Source organism: Phocoena phocoena, chromosome 4 (assembly GCF_963924675.1).
Source record: "Phocoena phocoena chromosome 4, mPhoPho1.1, whole genome shotgun sequence".
Classification (NCBI taxonomy): Eukaryota; Metazoa; Chordata; class Mammalia; order Artiodactyla; family Phocoenidae; genus Phocoena; species Phocoena phocoena.
The window spans coordinates 17487517-17508193 of NC_089222.1; the positions used below are offsets into that span (position 1 = coordinate 17487517).

At 50.3% G+C, this 20677-nt stretch overlaps 1 protein-coding gene across 3 annotated transcripts in view; it reads right to left on the reverse strand.

Annotated features, from left to right (window-relative positions):
* The window catches only part of KY (kyphoscoliosis peptidase), a 45172-nt gene extending 25206 nt beyond the window's left edge, over positions 1-19966 (reverse strand). The window contains exons 1-5 of one of the 3 annotated variants that reach the window (XM_065876641.1): positions 19831-19966; positions 16484-16546; positions 12688-12750; positions 1890-1964; positions 54-116 (exon numbers count right to left, since the gene is read on the reverse strand). In XM_065876641.1, the coding sequence (XP_065732713.1) occupies positions 54-116; positions 1890-1964; positions 12688-12750; positions 16484-16546; positions 19831-19966 (400 nt within the window). Of the gene's footprint in view, positions 1-53; positions 117-1874; positions 1965-12687; positions 12751-16483; positions 16547-19830 lie in introns of all 3 variants that reach the window. The other 2 variants (XM_065876643.1, XM_065876642.1) reach the window with 2 other exon arrangements.
* Between the last annotated feature and the right edge of the window lie 711 nt (positions 19967-20677).

Here is a 20677-nt window from a genome sequence, read left to right on the forward strand (position 1 = left end):
TAAACCAACTTACCGTCTCAGAGAATGGCTCCAAAGAAGGTACCGCAACTTACCGTGGGCGTCTTTCCCTCCAGGCTGCCGGGCTCTTGTGTTTCCATTTTTATCGCCTTGTAAACCTACAATATCCCAAAGGTCAGAAGTAGAGACATTTCAGAAGAAATAGAAATGCAAGCACAGACGATTCTCTGTGTGGGTGTCCTTCTTTCTGACGTCTCCTCTTCACTCTCCCTCTCACAGCCTTCTTGGTCCCATCCCCACCCACCACGGAATTGCTGCTGGGATTGCCCCGGGCTTCCTGCTGAGGAATAGGGAGGACTGACAGCCAGGAACGGGATGACAAGAAAGAGAAGTGCAGTCTGTGAGCAGAGGGAGAATTTGCTTGGGCATCAAGCCTTGCGATTATTCAGTGGGCCTGCCTGGAGCTCTATGTTCCTCCCTCCTCTGGACGCTCCTGCTGTCTTGCACCACAGCTGGGGATCCTGAGAGCACCAGTGAATTCACTACCAGATGACCCCAGGACAAGAACTGACCATGGGCAGCTCATGAAAGGGGGGAGAGGGGAATTATTCCTTGGGAAGGTTCAAGGACAACCAAAGCCTATAAATCCAGGACTGTTAAGGCAGAATGGTCAGCAATTGTTATTAGACTCCACAGGCAACAGGAGAGAATTTCCTGCTGATCTGAAGCCAGGTCAGGAAGATGTGGGTCCCTGTTGGAACCAGGAGGAGCCAGAGGTGGGGAAGCCAAGGCAAGTTTTTCTCTGCCCTTGAAGGCCACTGTAGGCCTTCAAATGTACAGAAGGTTGCAAATGTACATAGGCCACTCTGAGAAACAGTGGGCCTTGTCTTTCTTACACCCACATTTTGTTTCCACCTACATTCTTTGGTAGAGTGATGGGGGTTCAAAAGAGTAGCCAGATTTTTTGTGTACTTACTACACCTGGCTTGTGCATTATTGACGATCTCATTTAAGCTCATGACAATCCTTTGAGGGATGTTGAATTATTTTCCTCCTTTTATACATGAGGAAATTGAGTCCAAAAGAGAGGTAAAGCCACTTGCCTGAGGTCACACAGCTGGGATCTGAATCCAGCCTGTCAACTCGCAGGGCCTGACCTCTCTACACCTGCCTGCCCTCCCGAGGCCCTGGCTGCTGAGGGCTGCAGGACCAGGCAGCCTTGAAGGAGCTGCCTCGGCCCCCGCCACGAGCGGACATGAAGGTTCACTTCGTGAACCTCAGCCTTGGCTGTCCTGCAGCCTCCGTTCCTTGGCCGGCACTTCCCCAGGCCCCTGTTTACCCACAGGATGGACAGATGCAGGGAGAGGAACAAGAAGGGAGCAGAGGAGACATCGTGGGCGTGGGTCTGGGCCTGTGCGCACAGCACAGAAGGCAGCCGGGTGCGGTGGTTAAGGGTACAGGCTTCATTAGGACCTGGGTTCTGATCCGCTTCCTAATCGGATAGCTGGGTGACTGGCAGCTATTTCACCTCTCTGAGCCTTTGCTGATCTACAAGGTGGGGATAGTACTGGTGCATATCAAAGAGTTAAAAACTCATTGAGTGTACAATGCTTAGCACTGCGCATGCCACTTTTTAGGCAGTCAATAAATGGTGTCCAAAAACAACAGCACTCTTTTGATGAAATTCATCTTTAGCTAAATGCCTTGTGTTACCCACACCTAATGGCAGAGACTTAAGAACAGGGGTTGTTGAGTGTGGAGAAGAGAATGCTCAGGATGAAGCTGTCATGTCTCTGCCTCTTCCCAGTGTGTAGGCCCAGGTCACTCCTCTCCTTCCCTAAGAAGGTGTCCAGGCTGGGCTCTGGCCCTTCCAGCTACCCTCAATCCTCCCTGTCAGCCCTTCACACATGAGTAGCCCTGTACGTACGTACGTTTAGCCAAGGAGAACTTCTTGAGCAGCTGGGGCATGGCATCCTGAGGGTGGACCTCCACAGTCAGCTGTGTCCCTGCAGAGAAAGAGGGGGTGATATTCTCAGCCAGACGCTGCCAGGAAAGGGTGCAATGTCTCATGACAGATGTTTGATCAATAAAACACAATTGGTTTTAGAGCTTTCTTTTGAATATGCAAATAATTTTTGTTTACAAAACCAAAAAACAAGAAATAAGTAGACAGTTTCCAGATCTGGGCAAGATGGAGTAAACAAATTCTACCTTGTCTCTCCCACCGAATGCATCTGTAGGCATTGGAAAGAATGCATGGGCTAACTCTTTGAGGACTCCGCAAAGTAAATGATAGGCAAATTGGGAAACAAGATTAGAATTTAAAGCATCATCAAATTGGCAGAGTTGACCATTCCCCACCCCCAATGGTATTACCTAGACTGGACTCAAAGGCAGCCCCAAACCCAGCAGTGCACAATGGATGAGAGAAAAAGTGCTCTAAGAGAAGCCCTTTTTTTGGCCTGTGGAGTGAGAAAGGGGAACTCTAAGAGTCAGAGTGGGGGAAATCCCCTGTTGTTTTTTTACCCCTTTTTTCCATTATCTCCTGACTCAGCCCCCAGGGAAGTTCTGCTGGTATCAGTGCAGCAGTGAGTTTGGTGGCCCGGCAGGCACCTAAGACTTTGAGGGGAGGTACCAGTGAAGCTATGATTCCCAAGAGTGTGGGAGAAAATACTCATTGATTTTTTTTCTCTCTTTGTTCTCTGCTGATTGGTTCCAGATGCAGGCAGAATTGTGAGAACTACCCAGAAGAGTGGGGAAACTAAAACCCCAGTTTTGGGGCCAGAGGACTGGGAAGTGGGTCATAAAGAGGAGGGAGCTCAATAAAGAAATTCCATAAAGTTATAGATGAACTCCTGTGGTCACCTCTTCATGGATGGACCTCATTCACGTTGTGCATGCTTTGATCTCATTCTAAGCATCATATCACAGTCTTTGAGAACTAAACTAGGGGGTAGACCGATGCCCAGACTGGCTGCTGGGTGGTGCATGTGCAGGGCAGATCTGTATAGCATTGCAAAGGCTACAATCCCAAATTACTCAGTATAGAGAAACCCTAGAAAATATCAACTTAAAAAGGAAAAGAAAATCAACAGACGCTAACCCCATGATGACACAGATTTTGGAATTATCAGACAAAGACTTTGAAAGAGCCATGATAACCATGCTCTAAAAAGTGAGGGCAAATAGTTTAAAATAAATGGAAAGATACAAAGTATCAGAAAAATGTATAAGACATAAAGAAGAAAGAAATAAAAATTTTAGAACTGAAAACTATAGTTGTTTAAAAATTTTTCTGGATATACTCAATAGCCAAATAGAGATGACAAAGGAAAGAGTCAGTGAACTTGAACATAGATCAATAGGAATTATTAAGGAAAAACAGAGAAACAGTGAACAGAGCCTCAGGAACTTGTGTGACAATGCCTGAAGATCTAATGTTCATGTCATTGAGATCCCAGAAAGAGAGGAGAAATAGTGTGGTGCAGAAAAAAATATTTGAAGAAATAATGATAGAATAATCAATAAAACCAAGAGCTGGTTCTTTGAAAAGATCAGTAAAATAGATAAAACTCTAACCAGAGTGACCAAATAAAAAAGAGGTAAGACACAAATCAGGAATCAAGACACCAATATCAGGAATGAAATGAGTGATATCACTACAGACCCCGTATATATTAAAATAATAATAAGGGAATAGTACACATAACTCTATGAAGAGAAATTCTGCAACTAAAATGAAGTGAACCAATTCCTTGAAAGTTACAAACTACCAAAACTCACCCAATGAGTAGATAACCTGAAGTTTCCTATATGTATTTTTAAAACTGAATTTGTAGTTCAAAATTTTCCAAAAACAAACAAGCAAACAAAAACCAGGCCCAGATGGTTTCACTGGCAAGTTCTAAAAATATTTAAAAAGAAATAACACCAATGACAATTTTTCACAAGATCCTTCAGAAAACAGAAGAGTATCGAATAATTTATATCCTTTTATGATACCAAAACCAAAGACAGTATAAGAAAAGAATATTACAGACCAATATCCCTTATGGACATAAACATAAAAATCCTCAACAAAATATTAGAAAAATAAAATCCAGCAATATAGTAAAAGAATAACATACCACAACCAAGTGTGGTTTACTTTGGGAATGCAAGGCTAATTCAATATTTGAAAATCAATGAATGTAATTCACCATATTAGCAGGCTAAAGAAGAAAACCCACATGATCATATCAACTGATGCAGAAAAAGCATTTGACAAAATTTAACATCCATTCAACAAAACCTCCCAAGAAGCTAGGAATAGAAGGGAACTTCTTAATCTGAGAAAAGGGCATCTACCAAAAACTCAGAGCTAAGAGCATATTTAATAGTGAAAACTGGAATGCTCTCCCCCTAGGATTGGGAATAAGGCATGGATGGCCACTCTTACTGTTCCTAATAAACATTATACTGAAAGTCCTACTCAGTGAAATAGGACAAGAGAAAGAAATAAAAGTCATATAGATCAGAAAGGAAGAAATAAAACTCTTCTATTCACAGATGACATGTCTGTCTACAAAGAAAAATCCCAAATAATCTACAAAAGAATTTCCTAGAACTAAAAAGTAAGTTTAGCATGGTCACAGGATACAAGGTCAGCACCCCAAAATCAATTATATTTATATTGGCAATAAATGATTAGAAATTGAATTTAAAATTACATATCTCTAAAAATGAAATACTTAAGTATAAATCTCAAAAAAAGTGCAGGAACGCTAGGCTGAAAGCTAAAGAATACGATCACACAAATTAAAGAAGACTTAAATAAGTGGGGAAACATATCATGTTCTGAACTGGAAGTCTCAATATTGTCAAGTTGGCAATTCTCCCTAAATTCATCTATAGATTTAATGCAATTTCAATCAGACTCCTTGGAGGAATTTTACAGATGGTAGATATAGGCAAGATGATTCTGAAATTTAGATGGAAAGGTACAGCAACTAGAATAACCAAACTAATTTTGAAAAAAAATTAAGAGGACTCCAGCTGATTTTAAAATGTACTATAGGACTTCCCTGGTGGCAAAGTGGATGAGGATCCGCCTGCCGATGCAGGGGACATGGGTTTGATCCCTGGTCCGGGAAGATCCCACACGCCACGGAGCAACTAAGCCCGTGCGCCACAACTGCTGAGCCTGTTCTCTGGAGCCTGCGAGCCACAACTACTGAGCCCACGTGCCACAACTACTGAAGCCCGCGCGCTAGAGCCCGTGCTCCGCAACAAGAGAAGCCACTGCAATGAGAAGCCTGTGCGCCACAACAAAGAGTAGCCCCTGCTCGCCGCAACTAGCGAAAGCTGGTGCGCAGCAATGAAGACCCAATGCAGCCAAAAATAAATAAATTAATTAAAATCACTTAAAAGGAATAAAAGATGTACTATAAAGCTAGAGCAGGGCTTCCCTGGTGGCGCAGTGGTTGACAGTCCGCCTGCCAATGCAGGGGACACGGGTTCGTGCCCCGGTCCGGGAAGATCCCACGTGCCGTGGAGCGGCTGGGCCCGTGAGCCATGGCTGCTGAGCCCGCGCGTGCGGAGCCTGTGCTCCGCAACGGGAGAGGCCACAACAGTGAGAGGCCTGCGTACCGCAAAAAAAAAAAAAAAAGCTAGAGTAATCACAACAGTGTGATATTGGCAAAGGGATAGATATATAGCTCAATGGAACATAACAGCGTTAAGAAACAGACCCACGCAAATATGGCAAATTGATTTTTTACAAAAGTGCAAGGACAACCCGATTAGAAAATGGGAAAAAAAATAGATATATCACCAAATAAGATGTTCAACATCTTGTTGTTGTTCAACATGATTAGTCATTAGGAAAATGCAAATTGAAAGCAGAATGAGATATCACACCTATTAGAAGACCAATAATAAAAAAAATAGTGGCAATACTATATGCTGACAAGTATATGCAGGTGGGATTGTAAAATGATACCGCAGTTTGGCAGTTTCTTATAAAACAAAACATGTACTTAACACATGACTCAACAATTACACTTTTGGGCTTTTATCCCAGAGAAATGAAAACTCATGCTCACACAAAGACATATACACAAATGTTTATAGAAGTTCTATTCACAACCACCCCAAACTGGAAACAACCTAAATGTCCTTCAATGGGTGAATGGATAAACACTTTGTGGTATATCTATATCAAGCTGTACTTCTCAACAATTCTCTTAGGAATGAATGATGGGAGGATGTCTCTACAAAGAGTCTGCACAAGAGACTTTTTGGGGTGACAGAACTTCCCTGTATTCTGATTGTGGTGGTGGTGACGTGAATCTGTGCATGTGTTAAAACTCATAGAACTCCACACCAGAAAATCCAATTTTACTGTATGTTAATTTAAATGAAGATAAAAATTTAAAAATACAAACCAAACACCAAAGTCAAAGCAGAATGAAAACAAAACAAAAACTTGTATGATACAGAAAGATGTAAAAATAGAAGGTGACACTTAAAAGCAGGATTATAATAAACATGCTTTTTGTATCCTGCTTTCTTCACTTAAGTCTTTACATGTCAGTGAATATAGTCATCTTCACAAGTCATCATTTTAAATGGCTGCATAATACTCTATTCTATAAATGGTTTATAATCATTATAAGCAATCCCTTTTTTTGGATAGTTAACATGTCCCGAATATTTTGCTATTTAAACAGTGATGTGATGAACATTCTGATACACACTGCTTTACACACTCTTCACATCAATTCCTTCAAATACATTCTTAAACATGGATCAAAAGGTATGGAGATTTTTAAGGCTTTTGTTAGATACTAGCAAACTTTTCACATGAATGATTTTACGTTTACGATCCTATCAACAGTGCAAGAGAATGCCTATTTTGCTCATCCTTGCTGTGTTTGATGGCAAAATTGGCCACAATATTTTGCACTTCTTCCTAAGAAGAGGTCTTTTATTCCTTCCCTCACATTTGGCCCAGCCTAATGATGTGATCTAGCCAGTTAGCATGTGGTAGAAGTGATGCTGTGCAAGCTCCGAGCCTAGGCCTAGAGACTTTGCCGCTGCCACTTCCATTCTTGGGATTCCAGCCACAACTGCCATGTGACTGCACCCAGGCTAGCCTCCTGGAGGATGACAGACCACGTGGAGCAGAGCAGAGCCATCTCAGGTGAGGCCACTCTAGACCAGCTGCTCTCCAGCCAACCCTCCAACTGACCACACACATTAAAGAGCCCAGCCAAGACCTGCGCTCAGCCAGGTGTGGCTCAGACGAGAATATCCAGCCAACCTGTACACTTGTAAGCTGGTAATTGTTTTAAGCCACTGAGTTGTGGTGGTTTGTAATGTAAAAATAGAGTACCAGTACACTCACTGACATTTGATTGTTATTAATCCTTTACATTTTTATCAATGAACAATGACATCTCATTGTTTTTGTGTATTTCTTTAATTTTCAGTGTATTTTTCATATACTTATTTGCCATTTTAAATCTTATTTAATGAATCACCTATTTGCCTATTAATGCGTTATTTTTTCCCTGTTGATTTTGTAAGAGCTCTTTTTACTAACCCTTTGCCTGTTAAATGCGTTTTCACAGAATAACAATACTGACTTTCCTGTGTAGCTCATGAACTTGCTCTGCATGCCAAAGAGGGTAATTCTCAAACAATTTTAAAAGATACAATGTGGCCTCCCGAGGGATTACTTTAAAGGGGTTAATATTCATTTTGAGTGTAGTTTCTAGCACATTCACTGTCAAAGAAAATCAGCCTGCGACTTGACAAGACGTTAAGCCTTTCAGAGTTCAAAGCATCATTCAGCTCTGGTCACAGGATCGGGTACCATCGCCATGGGCAGCCAACTCTGCCTGTGTGTCTTCCCACGATGCACGAGGCACAGCCTGCTCACCTCTGCCTTTGCACTTTCTCCCCCAGAGACACTCGGAGTCAGTTTTCAAAGTGGGTGCCAAGCTGTACTTGGCTGCCAGATTCCTTATGAGAAAAATGCCCACTTTCTCCCCTTTTGTAGTTCGCAACACACAATGCTCTGAGAAGTCCTGCAGAAGTCTACTGGACCCAGTACTATTTTATCAAACAAAATCTGGGAAATGCTGAGCTGCAACGATCTCCAAAAGTGGAGGGAAGCTGCAAAACTGACCCACCTGTTGGTTTAGGGCTCAACAACAAACCTCTTCCCCAAACTTCTCCTAACGTCCGGGTACTTCCAACCACTCCAATCCAGCCACGTCGCTCTGTCAGAGAATGAGCAAGCCGAAAAACAAAATACTCTTTAAGCCCTTCCGAGGTGGTCTCACGCCGGGAACTCGCCCTGGCCGGAAGCTCCACCCATCACTGTTTCTCATCCCTTCCTGCTTCCTGCACTGCCTCTTCTCTCTCCCCTCTGACGCCCAGCATCGTCCTGAGGCCCACTCCTGGCTCTGCCCCGAAGTGGCGCTGCCGATTATCGCTCCCCTCCACGTCTCCCTGATGGGTGTGGGAGTGTGATTCCCGCTCTCATTCACAGCTGTGTAAGAGCCCTTCCGGGAGGCTTCTCTGCTCTACACAGGCCTGGGTCTGGGCATGCTGTCCCCAGGTGAGCAGGGTCACAGTACCCGTGCTTCCTAAAGGTGTGAAGTGCTAAGAGTTTGCTGACTACAACATTCCTGTATCAAATAAGACTCTTAATTTATGGAAAAAAATTAATTTGGCCAATGATAAAGAGTGGAGCATTATTTGGAGCACCATTTAAAGTGAGATCTAAACCCTAAGTGCAGTCAGATACCATGACACTAATCTTAGTCACATCTAAACCCAAAGCAGCCCCTTCCTGGGATTTCGGGTCACCTGGCTGGCTCTCTCATGGCACCCCTCCCCACTTCTACTGGTTGTCACCCAAACAACATTTTCTGAAGCTGAAACTTTGGCTGTCTTAGTAAAAGTGTATTAGCGATTATTTTCTGCTACATCTGAGAAGTGGTTCCCAGGCCCTTTTCCCGGATGCTACGGGCTCTGCTTCTGTCTCCCCACCCTCGCAGACGTGGAGATGCAGCAGGCAAGCCCAGGCCCGTCCACTGGCCTGCTGCCCTGGGCCTGCCTTCTACCCTGTCAGGAGAGTCCTCCCACGCGAGAGCTTATCTCCAGGTCTCTGCGGCTTTGAATCAGGCTTTGTCTAAAGGCCTAATTTGCTCAGAATTCCTAATGCAGAGACGGCAAACAGATTTCGTGTTGTTCATTAACTCTGACTGATTGGAAGTGGCTGCCTGGAGCGCTTATCAATTAGCAAAGATTGTCAGGTATGTGCATGTGTATGTGAATGTGTGTGTGTGAGTGTGCACACACACACGTGGGTGTATATCAGTGTGTGGAGGCTGCAGGATTCACATCAGATGTTTGCCATCATTGACTTAAGGTGGTCCTTAATGCTCTCCGTAACTGGCTGCCTGCCGCCTTTACAACCTGGATCTTCTGCCTTGGAATTTTTTCCTGCAGTAGCTGAGAGTCAGAAACCCTCAGCTAAAGCATTTGTAATTATTAAAAAAATGACCCTTAAACAGCCCCTGGCTGGGTGTTCAACAGAGGTTTCTACCCAGAGTATGGCAGTCAGCTTTAGTGCCGGAAGCGTAAGCTCTGACATCCCAGGAACAGTGAGCTGAATGATGACCCGGGACGGTCCATCTCTGTAGATCCCGTACCGGGTACTGCAGTGGCTCTAGTCATGGGATGACAGAGAGTGTGCAGAGCTCAGGGCCAAGACCTCAGGGGCACCCGTCAGGGGGTGATGAAGGGCATCTCCTGCAGCCCTGACTGACCCTGGCTTCCACTGGGCTCTTGAAAACCCAGGGCCATTCATGATTCTTTCTGCAGAATGGAGCTCGACAGGGATGTCACAAGTCTGGAAACACGGCAGTTGGAGCCTAGTGCATGCGTGATCCAAGAAGGCACAGAGTGTCTGCGTGGGGATGAGGGTGGGTGACCTGGAAGGATGAGGTCTCAACCCAAATCTGATTCGTCACGAATAACTTTTGGGGCCTGAGGTCACTGGGGCTCCTGTGATTGTTCCCCTCTCACTCAACGCACACACCCGTTGCAGATGAACCCTCCGAAGCCCTCTTCCGCACGAAGATCCAAGATTCCAGTGATCTTTCCGTCACCTGTCGCATGAAGTTACCACACCCGGTGTCGCTCTGCTGGGAGCTCTTACCCGGAGGCCGCATGACCCGCTGCTCCACCGCCTCCCTTACTCAGATGTCACCTTCCCAGGGAGGCCTTTCTCAATCACTCTATTTTAAATCATTCCCTGTGGTAGCTGCATGATGGCCCTTAAAGCTATCCATGTCCTAATTCTGGGAACCTGTGAAAGTTACCTTATATGGCAAAGGGGACTCTGCAGATGTGATTTGCTTAAGAATCTTGGGATAGGAAGGCAATCCTGGATTATCCGGGTGGGCCCAATGTCATCACCAGTATTCTTATAAAACAGAGGGGAATGCATCTACTTTATGGAGAGAAGGCAACGCGATAGTGGAAGTGGAGATTGGAGTGATGCAGCTACAAGTTGGCAAGTGCCAGCAGCCTCTAGAAGCCGGCAGAGTCAAGGAAAAGGTTCTTACCCAGAGCCTCCAAAAGGAAAGGAACCTGCCTGCCAACCGAGAGACTGACTAGCCCAGTGAGGCTGACTTGGGACTTGTCGTCTCAGAACTGTTAAAGAGAATACATCTGTGTTAAGCTACCAAGTTTGTGACAATGTGTTACAGCAGCCGTAGGAAACTAATACACACCCATGTGCACCCCCCCATCCCCCTTCCTGCTTTATTTTCTCCCCCAGCCTTATCTGACACCTTGCATTTTTCTTGTTAGGGTCATCTGTCTCCCTCGCTAGGTGTCAGCTCCGCAGGGACAGGACCCTTTGTCTGTTGTGTTCTCTGATGGATCCCCAGTGCCGGCATCCAGAGCTGCTTTTTGTGGAATGGACGGATCAGCATCAGTGTGGACTCTGGCTCAGCCCCAGAGCAGGGCAGCCTCTCCCTCGCTGTGGTCCAGGCTCCCTTAAGACCTGGGGCGTCCCATCCTATCCCAACCTACAATGGACCCTCTCCTGTTTGTTGGATGCCAAGGCGACCCTCCTTCCTGCCCTCTGGAAGCCTCAGATACTGGGAGGTGGCACGTGAATGGCCCATGAGAGCCAGGGTATGGTGTGCCAGGTGAGGCTCTGGAGAGTGGCAGGTCCCATCCCACTAGTCCCACCCCACAGGTCTGACAGGAGCACCCCGCTGGGGGACTGCAGCATCCCCAGTCTCAGACTCCTCCTCTGTAAACAGGAATAACTCCATGACCCCATCAGGGATGTGGCCAGAACTAAGCGAGAGAAGTGGTTGCTAATCCACTCTCACTCTAGTGAGGTGTCACTTACTCTTATTTGGGGTGAGCTGTGCTGCTAGGTCCATTTCAGAGAAGCAGGGGGCCTGGGTTTGTCCTGCAGGCATAGTCCCAGGAATTCTGCCCTAAATGGATACTGACCTAGATTGCAAGGACAGCTGGCCACCTCCTGCTGGGAACTTGAGCTGACAGGCCCTTCCTCACTACCTGCCAGAGCCTTTCCCTGGGGATGGTGGGTTAGCCGGTGTCTCAGACAGCGATTCCCCGAGGACCTCCGAATCCTCCAGGGCATCCTCCTTCCACACTGCACCCTGGACGTAACCCTTACAGATTAGGACATCAGTACTGAGAGCACCAGTGGTGACATCTTGGGGCTGAGTCTACGAGAGCTCTCAGGCACCAGGCCCTGAGCAGAAAAACCGGGGTAGCAGGAGGGGAGGTTAGTGAGGGTGGGGGGCAGTGGAGGTCTCTAACCTGGCCTCTCCTCCAGCTGTAGCTGTGGAGCCATCCCATCTCTACCCCGCCGTGCTCTCAGATCCAGTCACCTGCAGAGTCCGCACGGGGCTGCCCTTGCCTGCCCTCCCTGAGCCCCCAGGACCCATCCTGGCAAAGTGAGGATTCTTGAGGAAGGGCTCTCTCACTCCCCATTGCTGAGTTAAACTTGTCCCTGGGTGGAAGGGCCTGGAAGGCTCAGCCTCTGGAGGAGAGGCCAGGGAACCGCCGTGACTCAGTGGGAGGGAAGGCTTGCACACGGCGAGCCAGTAGGGGGAGGCCAGTTTCTACGAGAAGCAGAGCTGTGAGAAGTGTAACAGCTGAGGCCCTGGTGGTGGTTGGGGGGTGGGTGGGGCCGGGGGGGCAGGGAGGGGGTCAGGCGGCTCCCGCTCTGACTCTTGCTGGCCATGTGATCTTGGACGAAAGAAAACCTTTCTAAGCCTCAGCTCACTCATCTGCGAAATGAAGGTAGTAAGAGTACCGATCAAATACGACTGTTGTGAGGCAAAATCCACACGAGAATGATCATGTACGCGGTCTGGCAGGGTGCCTGACGTGAAGTTGGCACTCAGCAAATGTTAGGTATAGTGATGACAACCAGGGTGATGATGGTGGCAGCAGTGCATGCTGGAGCCCGAGGACTTTACTTCTCTGTTCCATGACACATGCAGCCTCTCACTGTTTTCCATGGCATGTGGGAGAGGAGAAGGGTGCTCCGGCATCCCCAGGACAGAGAGGCCCCTGCTCCCCACGGTCTGGGCTCTGCACCTGCCGTCTCTGGCCAGGACAGTAGATCTGGGCACACAGGAGCTGGGGCAGAGGTTACAGGCAGTGGCGGAACCTTACCTTGGTTGTCGTAGGAGGTGATGACCTGGGTCTGCTGGGCGTGCTGCTTCTCCGCCAGGTTTCCTATTTAAGGAAGACAGAGGGAACTGCAGTGACCACTGGGCCCACGGTGGGGTGGATTTTTCCCCAGGCAGAGGAGAGAGCTGCCAGGCTTGGTCTAAACACGTGTGAATCAGCAGAGTCACACACCTGAACACAGGCAAGTGACCGGGAGCCCGTGTACGCACAGCCTCACGCTCTCGGCAGGTGCCGGCAGAGGCTGGGTTTTTCTAGAGAAGCTGGGGACTCCTCCCATGGGCTAAGTGACCACAGCCCCTGACTTTGCTGCAGCCGGGCCCAGTTCCCAAAGTGCATAGGGATGCCCCGCTGATCTCCACACCTTTCTTTGGAACAGCCAGGGAGGCTCCTATCCTGATTACGGGCCTGAAGCTTCGACTGGTTAACTTTGCCAAAGACCCCACAGCCAGGTGAGACCCGGGACTTGAACCCAAGTCTCCAGCCTCTTGCCTCCCTCTGAGAGGAATGGGGGGGGTGAGTGTACCCTGCCGCCTACTGTAGCCTAGGAGCTGGGGTGCTTGCAGTTTGGTTCAGTTTCACAGACATTTGCAGGGCACCTGCTCTGCAGGGTGAATGCTCTCCATGCACTGGCGATATTCATGTCCCGGGACACAGAGCTGTCCTCAGAGCCTAGTGGAGCCAGGCTGCTGTGGAGAGATGCCCAGCTGCTGCCATAGGCCGTGGAGGGGGAACCCACAGGCTTATCTGCCCCTCCTACAGGAAGCACCGCCTTCCCTCCATCTTTCCCGTTACAGCTGCTGTGGTGGCCTGGTCTTGCCCTTGAACCTCTCTGCTTCAGAGGGGACGGGGAAGGGCCACTAACACCCTGGCCTGCCATCTTCTCCCCTGGTCTCCCACTGGGCTGCAGAAAGGCTGTTGGGCCTGTCACTGGAAGTGACCACTGGCACCTGTGCCTGGACCTGGTGCAAGCACTCAGGGGCACTGGCCTGACCTGGTTCCATTCGTACGACATCCCTTGTGTACCCAACCAGATCTGTCACTCAGCGTTTCCCATGCCTGGGCTCCGGCAGAAGCCAGTCAGGGTGGATGGGTGGGTGGGTCACTGAGCTGTGCTGGACGTGCGATCCTCCTGGCTGGGAAGCACATCCTCTCCAGCCTTCTCTATAAGCAGGCCCAGCCAGGACCCTTAGCCCCCACCGGGCTGAGGTCGGTTGGTTGGCCAAGGGCCAGGACCGCCGTGTGTGCCAACCCAGGGTGATGCAGTATGCTGGGCTGGAGCTCCAGGCCAGACCCAGGCGAGGACAGGGCAGCTGCCTCCTGCGGGCACAGCTGGCCGCATCCCTGCTCTGCTGGCTGATGGAAGAAATAGGATCTGGGAAGGGAATCCTCAAGGAGGACGATTGGCTGGCATAGCTGCTGTGGGCTATTTATAGTCAGGGTTGCACAGTTGGTTTCCCTGTAGCTGTGGGGTGTTAGTCCCTGTGCTGCTAGGCAGACTTCGGCCAGGACCAAGGAAAGCAGCCAATCACAGCAGGGGAAGCCCGTTGCCGGGCAAGCTGGTGGCTCAGCCCAAACACCTGCTGCTTGGAAAAGTTTGGAGTACTCGGGCTCCCCCCAGCCTGCCAACGCCCCAGCCCAAGGAGTGCACAGTGCAGAAAGAGGGGGGACATGTGCCCTTTTGGACCAACCCCACGTTCAGCCACATTTGTGCACACTCCACCAAGCACAAGCCATCAGCTGCTTCCTTCTCAGATGAAAGCCATCCAGTTACCAGGGCTGGGTGCCTTGGGCACCAGCAAGGCAAGTATGTACCCAGGACCTCACCATCAGAAAACACAGAAAGAAGCTGGAATTTTAACCTCTGCACGGATGCAAGCATGCCACTCGAAAAAATAAATAGAATTTGACTTAGTAAATTTTAAATGGCGTTATGTTGGTGGAGTGGTGGAACCATCATCTTTCCCAGGCTCAAGGCTTCTGTGCGGCCTCTCTCCAGCCCTGCACTTACCTGAAACTTTCAGTTCTTGGGTGGAATTGCAAGAACTATAATCATTCCCTTTATTGGCTGGTACATTGTACTAAGACCCACTTCATGTCTTAAGGAAGAGTCTTGTAAGAGTTATCCCGTCTCTTTGTGTTTTGTTATATTTTTCCACTAAACTTCCCCCAAACCAGGAACCCCGAAGACGGTAAAAATAGGATGAATTCAGTATATTTCAATCCTATCCTGAGGACTGATAACATTAATAACATGCCCGAGAAGCCATAAGATGAATTTCCAACAACTCAGGCAAAGTAAGAGCTGCAACAAACACAGATGCAGTGTCTCTTTCCTCCCACGTGGCCCGCCTGCCCTCCACCCACCCGCACACTGGCCGAGCACGCCTCCCTGCACGGGCTGCTATGTGCTTCTGTGGCTGTCAGGTGTCTGGAGGTCTGATTCTTACTGTAATTCTCAAGAGCCCACAGCACAGTTTCGCTAACCTTGGCGTCTGCTTAGGTAGAGCTGGAGCTGGTGCGTCTACCATCTGATGGCCCCGTATCAAGGTTTAGGAAGCCATCCCACCCACGCATGCCCATCAGCCAGGACTCAGAGGGTGGTCCTTGGTGGGCGGGTGTCTTGAGGATGAGTTATCTCCATGCACAGTGCAGGGGACACAGGCAAGCTCTTCACCTCCAGGGTGCTGAGACTCGGCTGTGGTGAATGGCATTATGATGCAATCATTCTAACATGGCCCCAGGAGGGCAGGCACTCCCGACTGTCCCGTTCACTGTTCCATCTCCAACAATTAGAACCCTTCCCGGCACAAAGTAATCACTGTCAACCTTTACTGAGGGAATGAATGCATGAATTTACTTTTAGAAGTTCATCCTCCCCTTTTGTTACTGTCAGAAGGATGGCAGAGCATAGGTGCTCTGCTTTGTTCAATTGGGGTCCTGTTTCCCCATTTGTGGAGGGTCATGGGGGCGTGGATCCCTTCCTACTGGCATTTGATGAGTCAGTCATCCGATCCTGGGGCTCACACAGTCGGAATCTGACTGAATCCCCTACTGGGGCTCGGGGAATAGAGGTCTGATTCTTACTGGAATTCTCACATGCCCACAGTGCAGTTCCACAGTGTTTGTTCCTGGAGGCCGGGCTTACAAATCTCACAATAAGGGCACAGAATAAGGCCCAGTATAACGGTTCATGCATGGCATGGTCAGAGAAATTCTGGGCCTGCAGGGGGAAAGACAGCTGGCACCATAAAGAGGCTTTGGAAGCTGATTTCTTCAGATCTTATTGTATTCTGGATCCCAGGCCAGGAGCCACAGAACCCTTGAGTGGCATCTCCCGAGGCCTTGAGTAACACCACCCAAGGCGGGCTGCTCTCTTCTCTGTTCAGAAATATTTTCAAAAGATGGGTGCCCCAAGATGCGTGGGATGCATGACCTGGGAAGCCCCACCTCCCATGGGAACACACCCAAACCCACCATCCCATATGATGCTAAGTTCTTTATAGCTCAGTCAGCGAACAAGTGGGTGCTCAGGGTTATAGCATCGCTCCGCCTGCCTCCCCGCACACCCTCCAGGAAATTGGTGGACCTGTTGCTGAGGAAAATTTTCCAGGGTCACAGTGCCCCCAGAGGCCTGGCTGCATCACAAGCAGCCACTGTCTGAGTGGTTAGATGTCTGGACTGGTCCTCAAGCAAGTGAAACCCAGTGCTTCCAGGCATTTTTCAGCGTGTTGAATTCCAGAGATCGAAAAGAAAACAAAATGAAAATGAGAGAATTTACCATGTAGGTCATTTCTTTCTAATTTCTGCCATCTCCGGATTCTGTTTCCAACACCTTGAAGCCCTGTGAAGTAACAAGGACCGGTGTGAGGCTCTCTGCGGTGGGGAGACTCAGGTCAAGTGTGTGATGCACCAGTTGCAAACTGATCTGGGCTAAAGTGGGGCTGGTGGAACTTGGCTCTCCTGGGATCCGAGGGAGGCTGCCCACGAATGAAGTGCACTTGAAGGAATGAATGCAACCCTCCACATTCAAAACATTAAAAAAATATTACCACGGTAGTTTCCAAGCGTGGCGGGTTGGTTATCAGGATCATTCAGGGAGAATTTTCACAATAGAGGTGCCCCTTTGTCACTCCCACATTTCCACTGCATAAATATGGAAGCATTATTGTGAAGACATTTGCCATTCATTTTTCCTGCCTACTTCTGTATGTGGTGAATCTCCCACTTTTAGAGTCTTGATGTGGGTGGCGGGTGGGCAAAGATGGAAACTGATGGATCCTTATGGGAACTGAACGTGATGGTTGCCTGCTCTCCCAGCCTCCCTTGCAGCTAGAGCATGGACCTGTGTGGCCAAGGCATCCACTGATATGAACCTGTGTCCCTTTCTGTCTTGGGACCTAGTGAGGCAACAGGGAAGCGAATGGAACCGCTCTCTCTCTCTCTCTCTCTCTCTCTGGTGGTGGCTGGAAGTGGTGGCTGCAAGGTCGAGTTCCTGGCACAGAACTGGCAAACGTTCTGGAAGCGCAAGCTGCTGCAATAATTTCAAGTTCCTGGTGCAGAAGGAGCATCTAGGGCTCCTTGGTGGCAGTGGAGGCTTCCTCACCAAACCAGCCATTCCGCACAGCTTATGGTCACGTTCCTGGAAGCTCAGCCTCCAGTCTGGGTCTCCAACCCTTTGCACCACTCTGAGCGCCCCCAGGCCTTTCTTGACACCCTTCTTTTCCGCAGAGCCCTCCATAGTCAGTGTCTGGGCCTTACCACTCAGAACCTTCACCGACACTTGGGAGTGGAATGCACGCATCCCATCCACTTTGGGGATAAAACCTAAGGTGTTGAAGCTTTTTCAGACCTGGTGTGGCAGCTTTAGGCTACCTCCTCCATGGCCAGGGGAACATACAATAGGAGTTGAGGGCTTCTAGGCATGTTTTGGAGAAGTGCGGCTCTAAGGAAACTGCTGGGGAAATGCTAGGGCCCTGCAAGAAAAGGGAGGGAGTATCTGCTGCCTTGCAGCCCAAATTCCTGGTGCACACGCTCCCTGCCCCCTTGTCCCTCTGACTCTTTTCTGCCACAGGGACACAACAGAAAGCCACCTGGTCACACCCTTACTCAGTCCTCTGCATGTGAGAGTAACCAAGCTTTGCTCTTTTCTCAAAGCAGAGCTCAGGCCCTCCTTTGCAGAGCCGGGGAAGATTCCCTGTCCAGCCGGGGGCCTGGAGCGGAGAGGAGACTGGAGGAGACGCCTGGAAGTCGGGGAGGGGTGGGTTTTGGATCTCTGTGCACTAACAGGAGGCCTTGGAACAAGCTGGTCTTGTCCAGCATTTCCCCTCCTTAGCTTTTCCCAAGGAGTGGGCCCGCAGGCTGGCTTAGCCAGCGGTCTCCTGGACATCACTGCTGCCCAGCGGGCCTTGGAGGTCATGCATGCTCCCTCTTCCCTGCTCTGGTGCAGAACTGTCTGATCATCAGTAAGTGACACGGGTCTCTCTGCTGCCGTAGCACCTGGGAGAAATGTCTGTCAGGAAAATATTTGGAGAAAAATTTCGGCAGAGAGGGCTCAGCAAACAGCGGTCTTCTTTCCCTGAGTCACGGTCATGAGTGTGCAATGCATTGGTCTGGCCTCATGTAGGCTTTATGCCGGGTGCTGGACACTTCTCTGAGCAGCCCCGATCTCTGGCATCTCTGGGCCTTCTCTGTGTTCTCTGCCCTCTCTTTCTAGTGTCAGAGCCTTTCGGAGAGATGTGATCAGAAGGAGAGAGGGAGGAGGGGACTCATGCGCTAACCTGGAGCTGCGCCTCGTGGGGGGCCTCTGGCCTTCCAGACCGCAGTCTGTGCAGTAGGGGCAGCCACATTTCTTCAAGGAAGGCCAACGGCCTCTGCCAATTTCCCCATTACAAATACCCCTGCGCGGGCCATCTCCCCTTCTCCCAGGGGCAGCTCTGAGAACTAAAGAACCAACTAACCCAAATAACTCCTGGGCCCCAAATCCCTCGGGAGACTGGGGCACCTGTCAACATTCTCAGCTCTCCAGAATCTCTTTTCTTTCCCCTGTCTGCCTCCCCAGGAGGTCACCAGGAGTTATGGGGCAGCTGCAGCTTGTGGGGCTGGTGGGGGGCAAAGCCACCCACGGCACCGTTGCTTCAGCAGGGTAGGTGGAAGGTGCATGTTCAATGTGCATAGGGGCTGTGGGGACAGAAGAACTGGGGACAACCTTCAAGGAGCTCTGGAGCTGGAAGGGAGACAGGAGGCAGGTCATTTTACCTTGAGGGCTGTGAAGCTTCGCTCCCAAAAAACCAGGACACAGTGCGTCTAGTGCGCCCTCACACCAGCCTCCTCAAGGGCTTCTGAGGGCTTCCTCAGGGACTCGGGACCAGGGGGTTCCCAGATGTATGAGGGGCTGATTTAACCGCCATTGTTATCCATCTCTACTCTCTTCACGTTGTGTCCTGTTCTCTGGAGAGTACAGAGGCCAGAGCCCTGCTTTCCACAATCACTCTATGAAAAGTCGCTTTATTTTACCAGTCTACTCTTCTCCAGAAAGTCTGTAGGACAAGTAGAATCAACAGAGAAGCCAAAGTGGGGAGAGCAGATTTCAAATCTAAGCCTACCCAAGCTTGTGTGCCTTCTACACCTGGCATGCCTTCTGCTGTAGGAGGCTGGGAGAGGGCTCAAGAAAGGGGACAGTGAGGCCATGAACTGTGCAAGGACACCAAGGGAGGGTCCCACCTCAAAGTTGACTCAGCACACGAACCCCCCTGGGTCCCCTGTGCCCTGCAATGCGGCCTGTGGGGAGCAGGCCTCGGGCACGCAGGAGTCAGGCCCGAGGTCCCTTTCCTCCAGGGCATCTTCCAACCTGATCTGCACCCTTCAAAGAGTGACCAGGAGGAAACCTGCTCCCGGGGGTGACGGAAGCACGGCAGGCCTGCACGGGGTGTCAACTGGGGCAATCGCGGAGCTGCGCGTTGCCACGGGATGCCAGAGGCGCAGCGCGGAGGCGCAGCCAGCCTTGGGGAGTGGGTCGGCCTCGGGGACCCCTTTCGGGGGCGCGTAGCGCGCCCCCCCAAACAGGCGGGCGCTGGGGTGAGGAGGTCCAGGGGCTGGGGGCCGGGGCCCTGCCTAGGGGCGCATTACCTCCTCTGCGCTGCGGAGGCGCGCCCGGGTCCGCCTGGCGGTCCGAGTGCGCGCCCTGTGCGGCGTGCCGCTTCTCCGAGTGCACGATCAGCAGCATGTCGATGGATACGGCGTTGCTGTCCTTCTTCAGCTCCATGGTGCAGCCAGCTCCGGCCAGTGCGCGGCGGCCGCTCGCGAGGCTGCCTGAGCTGCAAATGGCTCGTACGCGCCGCTGCCCGGCGCGGGAGACGGCGAGGGTGCGGGAGAGGGCGCTCCTCGCCGCCCGGCAGCCGCGCCGCGTTTCGCTGACTCTGCCAAACTCGTCATTAGGGCCCGCCCGGGAGGGCGCTACCCTAATGAAGAGGTTCTAAGTCACCTTTGAAAGGAAATTCCCGTCCGGCCGCTCTCCGGAGCCTCCCTCCCCGCGCCCCCTGTCTCCCGCCCCTGCCGGCCCGGCGCTGCCGCATCCCGCGCTCCCCCGGGCCTTCCTGAGATGGCCAGCAGCAGATCTCCGAAAGCCGCGGCAAATACAGAGATTGTACAGTGCTGTCAACAGGGAGAATCAGTGCAGGGAAAGGGAAACGGCAAGGGGGCCCCAGATTCAATTCCAAAATGTGGAGAAATTGGCCAAGTTTTGGCCTAGGCACCACTGCCTCCCCGGGTGGGCTTGGAGGTTGACAGCTCCCTTCCTTAGAGGGAGGTGTGTGGGGCGTTGGGGTCAGGACACCCCCTCCCCCATTATGGCCCCACCAGAACTTGGAACTTGCCCACCGGGCATCAGCCTAACAGCCCTGCCTGGTCTGAAGTGAAAGTCTTAACATCTCTGTACCTTCTAGAAGCCTGGCCCTAGCCCGCTGGGGAAGGTTGG